The 14688-nt window shown below is 36.2% G+C and overlaps 1 protein-coding gene and 1 long non-coding RNA gene across 18 annotated transcripts in view; one reads left to right on the top strand and one right to left on the bottom strand.

Moving 5' to 3' along the window:
• Positions 1-14688, bottom strand: part of LOC105469869 (solute carrier organic anion transporter family member 1A2) — a 164115-nt gene that overhangs the window by 53647 nt on the left and 95780 nt on the right. For 11 of the 17 annotated variants that reach the window (XM_071072089.1, XM_011721410.3, XM_011721413.2 and 8 more), the window contains one exon: positions 7320-7441. In XM_071072089.1, the coding sequence (XP_070928190.1) occupies positions 7320-7379 (60 nt within the window). In that variant the 5' untranslated portion in view covers positions 7380-7441. Of the gene's footprint in view, positions 1-7319; positions 7442-7558; positions 7672-7775; positions 7798-14688 lie in introns of those variants that run through there. The other 6 variants (XM_071072090.1, XM_024789138.2, XM_071072088.1 and 3 more) reach the window with 4 other exon arrangements.
• Positions 9309-11193, top strand: LOC112424636 (uncharacterized). Its single transcript, XR_003015415.2, has 3 exons — positions 9309-9691; positions 10189-10375; positions 10537-11193. It is a non-coding gene; the product is annotated as an uncharacterized lncRNA (long non-coding RNA).

Raw genomic sequence — 14688 nt, 5'->3', positions numbered from 1 at the left:
AGGGTTGAAGCCCCCACACAAAAGTCTCCACTGGGGAACTGCCTGGTGGAGCTATGAGAAGAGGGCCACCATCCTCCAGATCCCAGAATGACAGATCCATGAACAGCTTGAACTGCGCACTTGGAAAAGCCACAGAACACTCAATACCAGCCTGTGAAAGCAGCCAGGAGAGGGGCACTGTACCCTGCAAAGTTCCAGGGGTGGATCTTCCCAAGACCAAGGGAACCCACCTCTTGCATCAGTGTGACCTGGATGTGAGACATGCAGTCAAAGGAAATCATTTTGGAGTTTTAAGGTTTGACTGCCCACTGATTTCAAATTTGCATGGGGCATCTATCTTCTTGTTTTTGGCCAATTTCTCACATTTGGAATGGGTGTATTTACTCAATGCCTGTGCCCCCATTGTATCTGGGAAGTAACTAACTTCCTTTTGATTCTACTGGCTCCTAAGCTAGGACTTTTGTGTTAATACTGAAATGAGTTAAGACTTTGGGGGACTGTTGGAAAGGCATGATTGGTTTTGAAATGTGAGGACATGAGATTTGGCAGTGGCCATGGGCAGAATTATATGGTTGGGCTGTGTCCTCACCAACATTTCATCTTTAATTGTAGCTCCCATAATCCCCATGTGTCAGGGGAGGAAACTTGTGGGAGGTAATTGAAACATGGGGGTGAGTTTTTCTGTGCTTTTCTCATGGTAGTGAGTAAGTCTCACAAGATCTAATGGTTTTATAAAAGGCAGTTCCCCTGCACATGCTCTCTTGCCTGCCACCATGTAAGATATGGCTTTGCTCCTCCTTTGCCTTCCATCATGATTGTGAGGCCTCCCCGGCCATGTGGAACTGTGAGTCCATTAAACCCCTTTTTCTTTATAAATTACCCAGTCTCAGGTATATCTTCCTTTGAAATAGATGCAAAACAGTTTGAAAGGTGGGGGAATCTATGGGAAAGAGAAGAGAAATGGGGACAGGACTCAGTCTTTTTTTTCAATACCAGAGGACTCTGGCCTGAACCAGAAATGCAGTTACAAATGAGAATAACTTAAATTATCTGATAATTACAGTATTTACAACAGAAGGGGAGGGAGTCACCTACTGCCCCTCTTCCAGGCTGGACAGACATCAATCCTACTGCTAGGCTGGATAGATGCCTACTCACTCTAGGTAGTTATGGATTCTCCTGGCATGAGTAGGTAGAGGTAGTGGGATTGCCTGTTTTATGCAGTGTCCTAACCTTGGCCCACCACCCTGCGCTACAATGCCATGAGGTCTCTGGAGCTCTTTCTGACCTGGGGGCCCTCCCTCTTTCTGTGCTGAATTACCATTGGCCCTTGGAGTGTTCTGTACAGTGCAACTGCACTTAGGACAGGAGGGACTTCCCCCACCCAGTTCCCCCTGAACTAGTCCCAAGACCAAAAAAGAATTACTTCAGAGGCCAGTGCCACTCTAGGACAGTGAGCAAAGGGGAGGAGAGAGGTCACAGGACAATGACCTGGATAGTAGTCATATTCAATGGGAGAATATCCCAGTTATACACTTTCACATGGCTTGCATGTGAAGCATATCAACTGTGTCATCTGGGGTGCTCCACTTGGCATTTTATAGGGATGGTTGGGAAGTCCCATTTCCAGGGTAAACAGACCTTACAGTAGCAATTATCCAGTCAATTAGGCAGGTTGCTCTCTTAGGAATAACCTCTTACACATTTGTCACATATACTCATCAGCAATTTAATCATGATTTGTGAATCCTGCATCAATCCAAACAAGCTCTTTCGTTTTGTAGCCTTTAAAATAAAGGATTCTTTCCTTAAAGTAGTTAAGGTTTCTCAAGAACCTGATTATATCGATCTACAAAAGGAACAATTACTTTGCATTATACCCTCTGGCTTTAATAGTTACTTGGTTTTGCCCTTCCCACACATTGACTATCTTCTTGGTAACCACAGGTCTCAGAGGTGACTTTTGTTGCCCTGGTTTAATTTTTCTTTCTGTGGGTAGCTTGGAGGCTGGTGGCCTGAGCTGGGAAAGACACACATCTGGGCCTGGTCCAGCCTTAAGGATCAACCCAGCATTCTTGTACATTCATTTAGCTATTACAGATAACAATAACCAAGAGATTGAATATTTTTGCTTTTTTTTTTCTTATTAGTTTGCATCTCCTTATGCATTTAGAGAGCCAAATACCCAGGATCTTAATCCATCCCTAATTCTAATGAATTTTACCTTTTGTAATTGAATGTAGCTCAGCTGCAGCTCCCTACCATAGGTAACCACATAGCCAGACTGGAGTCAAGGTTTTTCATCATTCATCTTTTAATTTCTCTCTTTATTCATTTAGTTTTATCTATATAATGTTTTTATCTTTAATTAAAATAATTCTTAGTCTCTAAATTAGAAAAAAAAAAATTCTTTAGCAAAAGCTACATCATTGTATTTTTATAAATTTTACCAAAAACACCATTTACTCTCCTACTATTTTAACTTATGGTAACCCAGTTCCCAGTGAAAAAAATAGGGGTTATTTAATTTAACATAACATGACTTTAAGATTTTAAATTACTGGAGGTATTTTTTATGTTAAATTTACCAAATTAATCTTACCCAAAACTACTAAGGTCATATGAATTAAAAGGCATCTTAGGTAGCTTCCTTCAGTCTGAAAAGCACTTACTTTTCTTTTAGCCAAGTGATTAGAGGTCTTTCATAAAAATTGTTAGTGAAATATCACTTCTACATGACACATATAAATATATAGCTATAACAGACATACAGACAAAAGTAGATCCAAAATATTTTTCATTTCCCTGTTTTCAAAAATTCTGTTTCTTAGTTTCAAATATTAACTTAAAAAGTCAGGCCAGAACACCATGGCTCATGCCTATAATCCTAGCATTTTGGGAGGCTGAGGCAGACAGATCATTTGAGTCTAGGTGTTCGAGACCAGCCTGAGCAACATGCGAAACTCCATCTCTATTAAAAAAAACCAATAAATAAATAAATAAATAAATAAATAAATAAATAAATAAACTTGGCTTTGTGGTGCACGCCTGTAGTTCCAGCTACTCAGAAGGCTGAGGGGAGGATTTCTTGAGACTGGGAGGTTGAGGGTACAGTGAGCTGAGATGGTGCCACTGCACTCCAGCCTGGGGGACAGAGTGAGGCCCTGCCTCAGAAAAAACAAAAACAAAAAGAAGAAGTTACAGGAGTCAAAAAAAGTTGAAGGAGAGAGTTACTATTCCAGGCCTTCTCAAAAGAGAAAAAACTGAAGCAGCAGGGCACAGGTTCTGAGATATCAATCTAAATAATTTTTAAAAGAAACAGATTACAGAATTCAAAAATTTTTAGGTTCCTGCATTAAGATTAACTCAACATTTTTAATAAATCATGTTCTAACCAATTATTTAGTGTTGTATGAGTGTATTTTTAATATCAAAGTTCAATTTTCAGAAAAACTATTTATTATAATTTATTTTCATTGTAGCCAACTAAATCACATAACATTTTAATAAATTCTTGTTTTACTAATCTTATTACAACTTACACAGGCCATTCACAACATTCTTGGACTTTCTAGTTTGACATAATATTTCTCTTTCTTAACGAGTCATTTTGTTTTAGGACAAAAATTCATCGTGCAAGATTCTTTCTCATATAAAATTACTTTTTTTTTTTTAATTACTTTTCTTTTAAGCTTTCTTACCAAAAATACCTCTTTATATTTATAACTTTCTTTGCATCTCTTATTTCCTGGTCCTTTTTACCTCATTTTGTATATAATCCTTAAATAACCTCTGAATTAGACAAAAATTATTTACCTTTGAATAAGAACACTTTAGACCTTAAGAAGAATCTGCCCATGACTCTTGAAACCCCACAAAGAAACAAAGGGTGAGTGATGCCTTTGTTCTGAGTGCTTTAAGGTGTTCAAGTCATTTCATGCCTTCTCTAGATTTTTTTTGGTACCAGACAGTGAAGGGGGAAGGAGAAATAGGGTAGAAGAAAAGAAAATGATAGAACAATTAATTGTCTTTTTAAGACAGAAAACTGCAACAGAAACCAAGTACATCATTTGTTTGTTTTCGTTTTTTCAGCTATGAGGAATTTTAGCAACTTCAGAGGCCTGGCTGCTCATACTTTGGAATTCTCATTTGAATTTGACCAAGTTGGGTAGAGTTGGTCAAATCTGATGGGAGAAACAACAGAACAACAAAAAACCCCAACAATACAATTACTGAGCACTCTAATGCTAAGGAGAAATTAAGACCAGCTGGCTGTCAATTCTAATTTCTAGTAATTAAGAAGAATCTCTGAGACAAAAAAAAAAAAACAAGTCTGCTACTTATCTAGGAATGAGATCCTGGCTCAAGACTGCTGTTTACTATCTTAGAAGCAGAAAAACAAACAAACAAACAAAAAGCTCAAACATGCCTTCCCTGTTGGAAATTAGCTGAAACTCCAGAAAGGAGTTGCCCATTCTCCATTGTCATGAGAGCAGGAAACTTGCCTCCTTTGTTGGACACAAAACTCAAAAAGAGAAGTTTTAGAGAGAAATAAACTTTAGATCTTGACCAAATTTAAGGAGATCAGGGATTCTCTGGAGTGGGTGGGGGCTCCCAGGCCTCAGCAAATTGTCCTATCAGTTTGAGCCATAAGGTTAGCTCAGGCTGGTACCAAGTACCCATAGGAGATTTATCAAAGGTCAGGGGCATCTCCACTCAGAATCCTCTCATGGTTGCTAATCTGTGAACCCAAAAGTATCTGAGACAGGTCTCAATCAATTTAGAAAGTTTATTTTGCCAAAGTTAAGGCATGCCTACAGTACAACCTCAGAGAGGTCCTAAAAACATGTGTCCAAGGTGGAGTACAGCTTGCTTTTATACATTTTAGGAAGACATAATACATCAATCAATACACATAAGATTTACATTGGTTCAATTGTGAAGGGCAAGATAACTCAAAGCAGGAACTTGCAGGTCACAGTTTGATTTTAAAATATTCTGACTGGCAATTGGTTGGAAGAGTTATTATCAATAATAAAAAATAATTTCTTGTTTACAATAAGGGTTTTGTGGAGACCAAGGTTTTATCATGCAGATAAAGCCTGTAGGTAAGCAGGCTTCATAGAGAATAGATATAAATGTTTCTTATCAGACTTAAGGTCTGTGTTGATGTTAATGCTGGTTGGTTATTCCTGAATTCCAAAAGAGAGGAGGGTATAACGAGGCATGTCCAACACCTCTTTCCCATCACAGCCTAAACTTGTTTTTTAGGTTAACTTTGGAATGCTCTTGACCAAGAGGAGGTCCATTCAGTGCTGGCAGGGGTGGTGGGGGAGCGTGGTGGGAGTGTTGAATTTTATTTTTGGCTCACAGGCCCCACATATTGATTCATAAACTGCCATCTTTCTCACTGTGTCTTTACATGGCAGAAAATGCAATGAATCTCTCTTAGTCCTCTATTATAAAGCCACTGAACCCATTCATGAAGGCTTTACCCTTGTGACCTAATCATCTCTCAAAGGCCCCACTTCCTACTACCATCACCTTAGAAGTTAGGATTTCAACATGGGAATTTGGATGGGACACATTCAGACCACACAATACACCTAAGCCAAAATTTATCAATTATTTTTGGGAAACCTAAATAGAAATTTATGTGAAAAGGACCTAGAAATTTGAATAGCAATCTTAATGTGAATCAAAACTGTGATTGACAACAGCATAGTATGGCCATATCTCTAGCTATTTTGTTATATTAAATACCATTTGTGGATATTCTGTCTTCCCACTGTAAACCTTCTCAGAGCATATTCTTGAGAGTAAACTATTTTCACATAGTTTTATACATCAGATTTTATATTTAAAAACAAGTCCTACTAAATCAAGTACAAGTCAAATTTGGAAAAATAATTTATTCTACTTAACATGTTAAGAAAGGAAATTAGATGGATCATGACCCCATTGCTTTTTCCCTAAAACACACGGGTTGCCTACTTGTTTGGTGTTATTCACAGAGTGAAAGAAATCAGTGGTTATTCTGACCCACGTCTAGTGCTAAATAATCTCTATATTTATGAAGCTACTCCTACTAGCTTTTAGCAATAATGCCCTTTCAACTTATTTCAACAACAAAGTTTAAAGCAAATTTGTTGAAAATAGTCCTTTCATGCTTCCTAATGAATTTGCTTAATGAGTATATTTCTAAGTTCAGAGAAACAGAGAAACCTAACTTGCTATTAAGCAATTGCCTCTCACTTTTACCTGATAAACTTGTGCTTACAGCATTTTGTCATAACATCCACATCAATATCTAACCTTGCTAAACTCCAAAGCAATAAAAAATTAAAGACCTCTTGTTTATAAATAACACTTGACTTTTCTCCACAAATGCTGTTAATATTAATAGCTAATATTTATTGAAAGTTTACGATATTCCAGTCATTGTTTCAAACATAAAAGAATCCTATAAGGTAGGAATGTTGTTATTACCCTTTTCAGATGAGAAAACTGAAGTCCAAAGAGTTTTTCATAATTAACATAACATTTCAGGCAAGTCTTTTTTTTTTAGATTTATATCATAATTCTCCAATTTTGTATACAGGTTTAAATTTCCCCAACACATATATAAATAGAAAACAAACTTCTGATAGGGAGGAAATGAGTGACAGTGTTTTAGTTTTGAAACCACTTGCAGGCACTAGCTATAGGATCAAGAAAAATGTCCAGATCCCTTGGTTTATAATAAATTCAAATTTTGTTTGAATATAAAATGACATTGAAGCTAGAAAACAAAATTTTTCTCTGAAATAGAAAAAAATATAGAAAAGCTGATAAAATGGCCATTTTTCTTATAGGAAATTACTGTTATGTTGCCGAAGCTTAAAGAAAACATTTGTTTTGCTGGATAATTGCATACAAATCTTTGCATGCAATTCAACAAAGCATTTCTGTGCAATGAGCCATTTTCCAAGAGTGACTCCCACACTTCTCTGGGTTAAAAACCCTGCAAGAGTGAGTATGGCCTTTGATCCAGAAAAATAAATCCTGCCACAGTATGTGTGCCTGGAAATTTTTAGGATCCTGTCTTCCATTTAAGTCCCTCAAAGCCATTTAGGACTAACTTGCCTGAATCAATAATCCTGTTTAGACACACACTCAGTTATAAAACGAACTTCTTTAAAGCAAGAAATCATCAATAGATCAGGCAGTATGGCATTAATATCAGATCACGTCATGCAGATAGGGGCAATTTTACCAGGACTGTCATATTTTAAAAACTAGTGTACATGCACACATATCCACATAGAAAAATTCCATACCTTCAACTTGGAAAGACATCTTATTCTATGGGTTTCAATTCTTTTCTCAGTTTCTCCCATGTTGCTCTTCAGGGTGTTCCAAGCTATGTATGTTTTAAATCTTGGTAAGTCTTACTTCTACCCTTTTAAGCAAACAAAAAAATATGTTAAATTAACTACAAAATTGTAAAGCATCATTCTTTTGAAGTAAGTACTGAAAATGAACAACATAATTGAAATCCATTGTATTACAAAAATACCTGGAATACTTTTAATACAGATTAGAAAATCATGGTGTTAGAGAAGATTTAGTTGTTGATTTTCTATTTCAAATGGTACATCAAATAACTTCAGTTACTCTTCAGTGAGATTAAAGACATTAGAATTGTTTGTTATCATCTTGCAAAATAATGGTCACATGGTTAAAAGAAAGTTTTTCACTTCTCTAGCCAAAACAAATAGTACCAAAGGACTTACATGAAAATAGCTGCTTTTAATAACACACATACTTTGAGTTGTGTTTTTGCTAAAACCTGCTTCAGTAACCCTACCAAGGCTCAAAAATCTTTTTTTGGCCAGGCTCTCTTTTCAAGTTATTTGCATTCCAAGGCTTCCCTAGAGTCTCAGGAAGGGAAACACTTTCTGGGGCACTGCTGATACATGGAAACCTGGGGAGACATGGAATTTTAATCATGAAAATAGGCTAGTAAAAATAACAAACAATTCTATGTTCTGGAAAATAATCCCACAATTGCAAATTAAGATGTAAGACTTAGGAGATTAAACATATAAATGGATATCTATGGGTAGCTATATGTAATAGGTATAGATATATGTGGAAATATATGTACATATGTATAATATACAGGCACACATTTTTATATATAAAACAAAAAGTTGACTTAAACTCAAGTAAATCCTACTAATCCCATCAAAGATTTTGTTTGTTTTACATCGTGAAACTAAGGCAATATTTTGTATCAAAACCAAAGTGTTTCACTTTGGCAGTATTTATTCTAGTTTCTAGAATGATTTCTTAACAGTATCCCCAGCATTAATTAATTAAGTCCTTTAAACAATATCCATTTAACATGTGATCCTGAGTGGCACTAATTTTTAAAAAACCAACTGCTTTGCCTCTACAAACGTGCTGAATCCCAAACAAATATTAAGGCAACAGTCACTGCACTATAATGTTTGAGTTTTGTTATTTTTACACATTGTCTCACGGATACAACAAATATTTATTGAACATCTACTCTGTGCCAGTCATGGTGCTACACACCAGCATTCAGCAGTGAGCAAGACAGCCAAGTACGTGCCTATGGAGAATATAAACTAGTGAGAGAAGTATGTTTCTGTGGAAGATACTTGGACCCAGATTCCAAAGAACTTAAACTTTCATTGGGAAAGATAAAACTTTTAAATAAAACACGCTGGAATCGAACCAGACAGTGTAGAAGGAAATGCAATTTACTTGGTATGTAAGTGGTGAAAAAATTCATAGATTATTGTTCTCAACTGCCCTCATTTCTTTCTTCTCGTGCATTTACGACCCAATCTCTTTCCCCTTTTTCCTTCTCTGTCTCCTAACCATTATCTTAGCCCAATATAGTCACCCTATCAAACACTAAGGGAGAGCACTTATTGTTCTTCCATGTCAAAACTGTCTTCATTCTTCTTTGTGGCTAAAAACATTACTATATTAAATGTCTATTTTTTCATATATAACCAGAGGGCATAAAAGCTGGAGGTAGCGCCACAGCGAATCACCACATAGGGGAATTCTATAGAGTTCCCACCATGAATTGTGACACTAAGTAACCATCTAGAGCAGTGTTTTTCACCATATCTGGAAGATTTGTTTCAAAATGTTTTGACGTATTGAAAAAAAGGGTTAAAAAACTATTAACTGAGGTAAGAGGTAATATTTAACGCTAAGCACTTGAAAAGAATTAAATGGGATTAAATGAACCCTAAACTTTCCCTAGTTTTCCAACCTATACAGTGAAAATATTTTATATTTTCAGATACATTTCAAACATTTTCATGGAGGAAAATAAATTAACAAAATCTATTCAATTTATTCAACAAAATCCATGAAATCCAACAGTTAATATCACAGTCACTGTTGTCCATCTTGGCCCCAAATCAGGAAATTGCGTGTGTTGTCTTTTCATCTTCTCGAGGTTGTGCTAGTGCCAGCCATGTGAACAGTCCTCTTTTGTTAGCACAGCGTTGTTTACGCAGTGACTTCTGCTTCCAGGACCACACAGTGTCACCAACAAATCCCTGTCAATCATCACTTCTAATGAAAAAGACGTGCTGAAGTTTTATTAAGTGGAGAATTATTTTATTTCCCTAACTCCTTCTCAGCATTCAAATGGGAACAGGTAATGCTTCAGTATGCTTTCTCACACAACTGCTGGATTTCTTCCATGCCTGCTGGTCATAGCTCTGTGTTGTGTTGTTTTTTTTGTTTGACTGGGATTTTTAAAAAACACACAAATAAGAGGAGCTCTACTCTCCTAAATTTTTAAGTGCACAGTACAGAATTGTTAACTATATACACATTGTTAAATAGCAGATCTCTGGAACTTTTTCATCTTGCACGACTGTAATTCTATATCCACTGAACAGCAACTCTGGGGCTTTTGACACCTGTTGGTTTCCAGCCCCTAATGATGTGTCTCAATCACAAGATAATACAAAGTTTGATAAAACAATAATATGAAGTTTTATAAAACAAATTTTGTTTGGGCTCTTGCCCAGTGTTAAGTAAATTGACATAGTTTGTGATTGTTAGAAATCAACTGGGAAAAAATGTGTGTGTTTAATTTTACATTATTCTGTACTCTCAAATTAATGAAATAAAGGCCTTATTTTACAGAAAAGCTAGCAGTACATACATGAAGAAGACTTAGGAGATCATCCTTTTCCTGGGGAAAATAAAAAACGTTACACCAGCAAAAACCTTATTTCCAGGATCCTGAAATGGCTCCTAGCTCCGTGAGAAGAGAACAGCCTCTTGGGTGGTATCCAGCTGAAACAATTTCAACCAATACTAATCCAAGCAAGTATGTGCCAATGAATTACATGTAGAATCATCAATGGCTTTTTGTATTTTGTCTATCAAATTATTTTACTTAAATTCATTCATTTTCACCAGAAATTAAAGAATAAAATAATGAATTCTGCAATTCAGTTTTACAAATATAAGTATTATTTTATTTTCTAGATTCAGAGGAGGCACTAAGAATGCATTGCTTGGAAAAACTATGAGAGAAACTTAACTGAGCCATAAAATGTTACCCATACATGTGATTTCACCATGCAAAGCAAAGACTGGATCTCACAAAAACACAAGTAAACACTTTCATCAACAATCCATCAGTAAAAATATCTACCCTATGACTTTAGATAATGTACTAACTCTAGATAATAGACCAAGAAACAGAAAATTAAAGTTGAAACCTGAATTCTGTGTTTAGGGGAATTGGTTGTAAATATCATCAGTGTCACACACCATACCAAGTAATTCTAGAGAATGAGTAGATAACCATGGGGATAACGAGCATTTTCCGCACTTGATAACAAGATGAACTCCTTTACCTAAGTCTAGTTCTGACTCCTCTATGTCCCCTAGGCCTCAGTCTTGGTGCCCAACCCTCTACTGCCCAATTGTAGTGGGAATCTTGCTAAGTCTGTTTAGAGAGAATCCTTCACTCTTGATATCTGATTGTCTTGATATTTGATCAAATTCCACATCCCCAGAATTCCCCAGTTGATATCTGATCATCCTGGCCTTCAGTCTGCAAAAGTCCTGTCACATTGGTTTAGCCATAGTCCCTCCTCACTCCCGATGTTTCCTGTTAGTAATTTTCCATCCCCTCATCCCCCAACCTGCTCCTTCGCTAAAAATCTCCATCTGTTCAAGCTACATTCGGAATTGAGCCCAGTACTACACTGAGGTCTCTTTTCTCCTGTTGCAATAGTCCCTGAATAAAATCTTTTACCACTTTACTGTCCAGCTCTGATTTTATTTTGACAGCAATATCAACTATTTCATTTCTTCAGATTATTATCCCAATTCTTATTTTCTTTTTTTCTGCATAGTCTAGGTAAGTACAAACATATGTATTTTCATTCAATATATGGCATACTGAGCTGCTCCTTTTTCTCACAGAGACAAGACTTTATCTGTTTATAAAGCTCAAAAAAATAACTGAATATTCAATCAAATGCTTTGAGTTTTTTCCAACACATTTATTTATGTATTTTTTTTCACATAAATTGATGTAGGGAGGCAGCTAGACATAGTCAAGATAGCAGACCTTGTAATCCACTTAGCCTAGGTTTAATCCCAGATTAATTGTGAGCTGTTTAAACTCTTTGAGCCTATTCCTCATCTCTAATATTGAAATATTTATGCCTACTTTGCAAGATTGTCATGAAGATTGAGTTATAAAATTTACATAGGACTCCTTGCAGGGCTGCGGAAATAAAATAGTCACTCTGTCAATGACAGTGATTACTACTCATTTATTCTACAAATATTTATTAAGACTCCACTACATTCCAAGCACAGTAGTAGGTACTGGGGATACAAAGATGAATCAAATGTGCCTGCTCTCAAGTGACCTTATAAACAATTGGGAGAGATAGATAATTAAGTGATGATGATAGCTAGTTAGTGCCATAAAGCAGACAATTTGAGCTAAGTAATAGAAAGAGGTGATTAATGAAAAGTATTCATTTGGGTATTCATTTGAACTATCACTTGAATGCAGCATAGTAGTTCAAATACTTGGGCTATGAAATTAGTTACAACTTGTTTGAAAGCCTGTTTTTAAACTAGCTGTGTGCTTTTGTTCAAGTTACTTAATGTTTCTATAAAATGAAAACAGTATCTATCTTTGTCAGGGTCCTGATAGGAAAACAGAACTCACAATAGATAATTTAATAGAGGGATGTTATATGGAAAACATCTCTTCATTCTTATAATGATACAAGAAGAGCTAAAAAAAAATGTGGGATTGTGGGCAACTCAGAGATTTACAACAGTGGAAAGTCACTCCCACTCCAAAGGCTATAACAGAAATGGGAAGGGCTGACGTGCAAGAAGCCATGACAGGCAGAAATACCTTGCTTTCCCCTTCTCCATAACCCTAGTCTCACACCAGTACTTCCCACTGACATACATAAAAGGAAGTCAGGTGGCATTGGAGTAGAAAACTTAGTTTGCAGGAGTTATTCTCTTGGGATACAGAGAGGATCAGAGGATAGGAGAGAATGGATGTGAGGCCAGACAAAAAAATGACCAACACAACCATAATCATTGCAACAGAGTTAGATAAAAGATGTATAGTGTATAAATGTATCATATAAAACTAGCATGCCATCAACATTCAATGAAGGGTAGCTATTCATATTTAATAACATAATTTCAGTCCTCAATGCTCTTTTTATTCCTAGTAAGAAAAAAATTCAGGAGACTTACAACCTGCATAATTGGTCAGCTCCCCACTTTACATATGTAAGCATTGCAATTTCTGTGTCATACCAAATAAAACAAAATGTTGTCATCAAATCAACTGATTTTTAATCAACCTGCATGCATTCACAGTTGCATCATGTAAACACAGCCAAAGTCACCAAGTCTTCACATAGCAAAATAGATACAGTTTACTTATTTAGTTTATGTGTGTGGGGACAATGTCCAAGAAGGACTGACTTGATGATACATACATAGTATTTGTTACCATTCGCTGCTTTGTTAGAATGCTTCAGCAGCCAGATTACAAACAGTACATAATTTTTAAGGCACATAAAAATCAATAGTGAAATGTTTCCATGGTGAAAGGAGAAAAAGAGAAAAGGATAAGATTAATATGTTTCTCATTTTTAGGATTTGCTTCTATGTAGATTTAGCTCCATTGGCACAGCACGCCTTTCCTTTCCATACCCCAGTCACTCATGTGGGTAACATTGACATAATCCAGTGAAAACATGGAAAGTCCTTCTATCTGGAGGTTCATGATGAGGAAATCCACTTGCCACTGGATCCCCTAATAAGCCACATCTCCTAATATGAGCTTGCCTCATGCTAAAATTGACACTTTGGACTCCAGGTGCCATACTTGTGTGTCTTGTGTTTAAATTGATTTACAGTTAAGATGGAGGAAGAAAGTCGGTATATATTGAGTACTTTCAAAGACCCCAACATATAAGAAAAGGATGAAGAGGCAGATGTTCCTAAAGGGCTAGCATCAAATTGGAAAGCCACAAGCTTTAATATAACATACAATGTGATGTCACTTTTTGTAAAACTATATACAATTAGAGATAATAATAAAAATATAAACATTATATACTGCTTTCTGTATTCCAAGCACTGTTCTAGGGGCATTTCAGATGTCAACCCATTTAACTCTCCTAAAATCTTATGACATAAGTACTATTCCCAACTTTAAAGATGTAAAAGTTAAAGCACAGAGAGGTCAAGTAACTTGTACAAAGTCACACACCTTATAAGTGACAGAGCCAGGATTCAGACCCAGGAAGTCTGGCCCTAGAGAATCTTAACTACTCTAAGCTACCTCTCCACAGGTGTGTGTGGGTGTGGATACGCCTATTGATGTATTCACTTAGATAAAACACTGGAGGACCTAAACCAGAATTTAAAAAGTGGTTATCTCTGGATAATCTATAGCTATCCAGAAAGTGGATAATCCTATGGTTGATTTTATTTTTCCTTTAGGAATTTCTATGCTGGTTTCCACAAGGATCATTATAGTTTTCCCAATTAAAAAGTCATTTAAAAAAAAAGGAATCATTGGAATCAATTCTTTAAAAATGTAATAAGAATATAGAACACCTTGATCCATGTTAATGCTGTGTTCTTGACTATTTCAGGGTTTGGTATTTTTTCTGTGTTTCTCTAATTGTTGTATTTTGTGTTCTCCAAGAACCTTTGTCAGTCTCCAATTTTTCTGCTTTTTTTTATTACTTAAAGTGGAATTTAGAAAACTGGCCTGAGGCGGCCATAATATTCCTGACTGGAGCCACGAAATATTAGTTAGAGCTAGGACGCATCCAGCGTTGATTCCCAGAACTTCTCAACTGGCTGCATGTGGTTTAAGGTTGGGATAGTATCCATTCAGATTTCTACTTTGGGATGAGTAAATAAAATGATGATTGAAATAATATAAAGGGAACAGTTTGGAGCTCTGTGTATGTATAAATGAGGCATGGGATGAGGTTTAATCGATGGGCATGTGCATATGACTCACCTCTCCTTCGGTTTGCCACTCAGCTGAATACCATTTGTCAGCATGGTGGTTTGGATCATTAGACAATTTTAAATGATCCTTATTTGTGGTCATATGCT

The sequence above is a fragment of the Macaca nemestrina genome, chromosome 10 (assembly GCF_043159975.1).
Source record: "Macaca nemestrina isolate mMacNem1 chromosome 10, mMacNem.hap1, whole genome shotgun sequence".
Lineage (NCBI taxonomy): Eukaryota > Metazoa > Chordata > Mammalia > Primates > Cercopithecidae > Macaca > Macaca nemestrina.
This window is presented reverse-complemented; position numbering and strand designations above follow the sequence as displayed.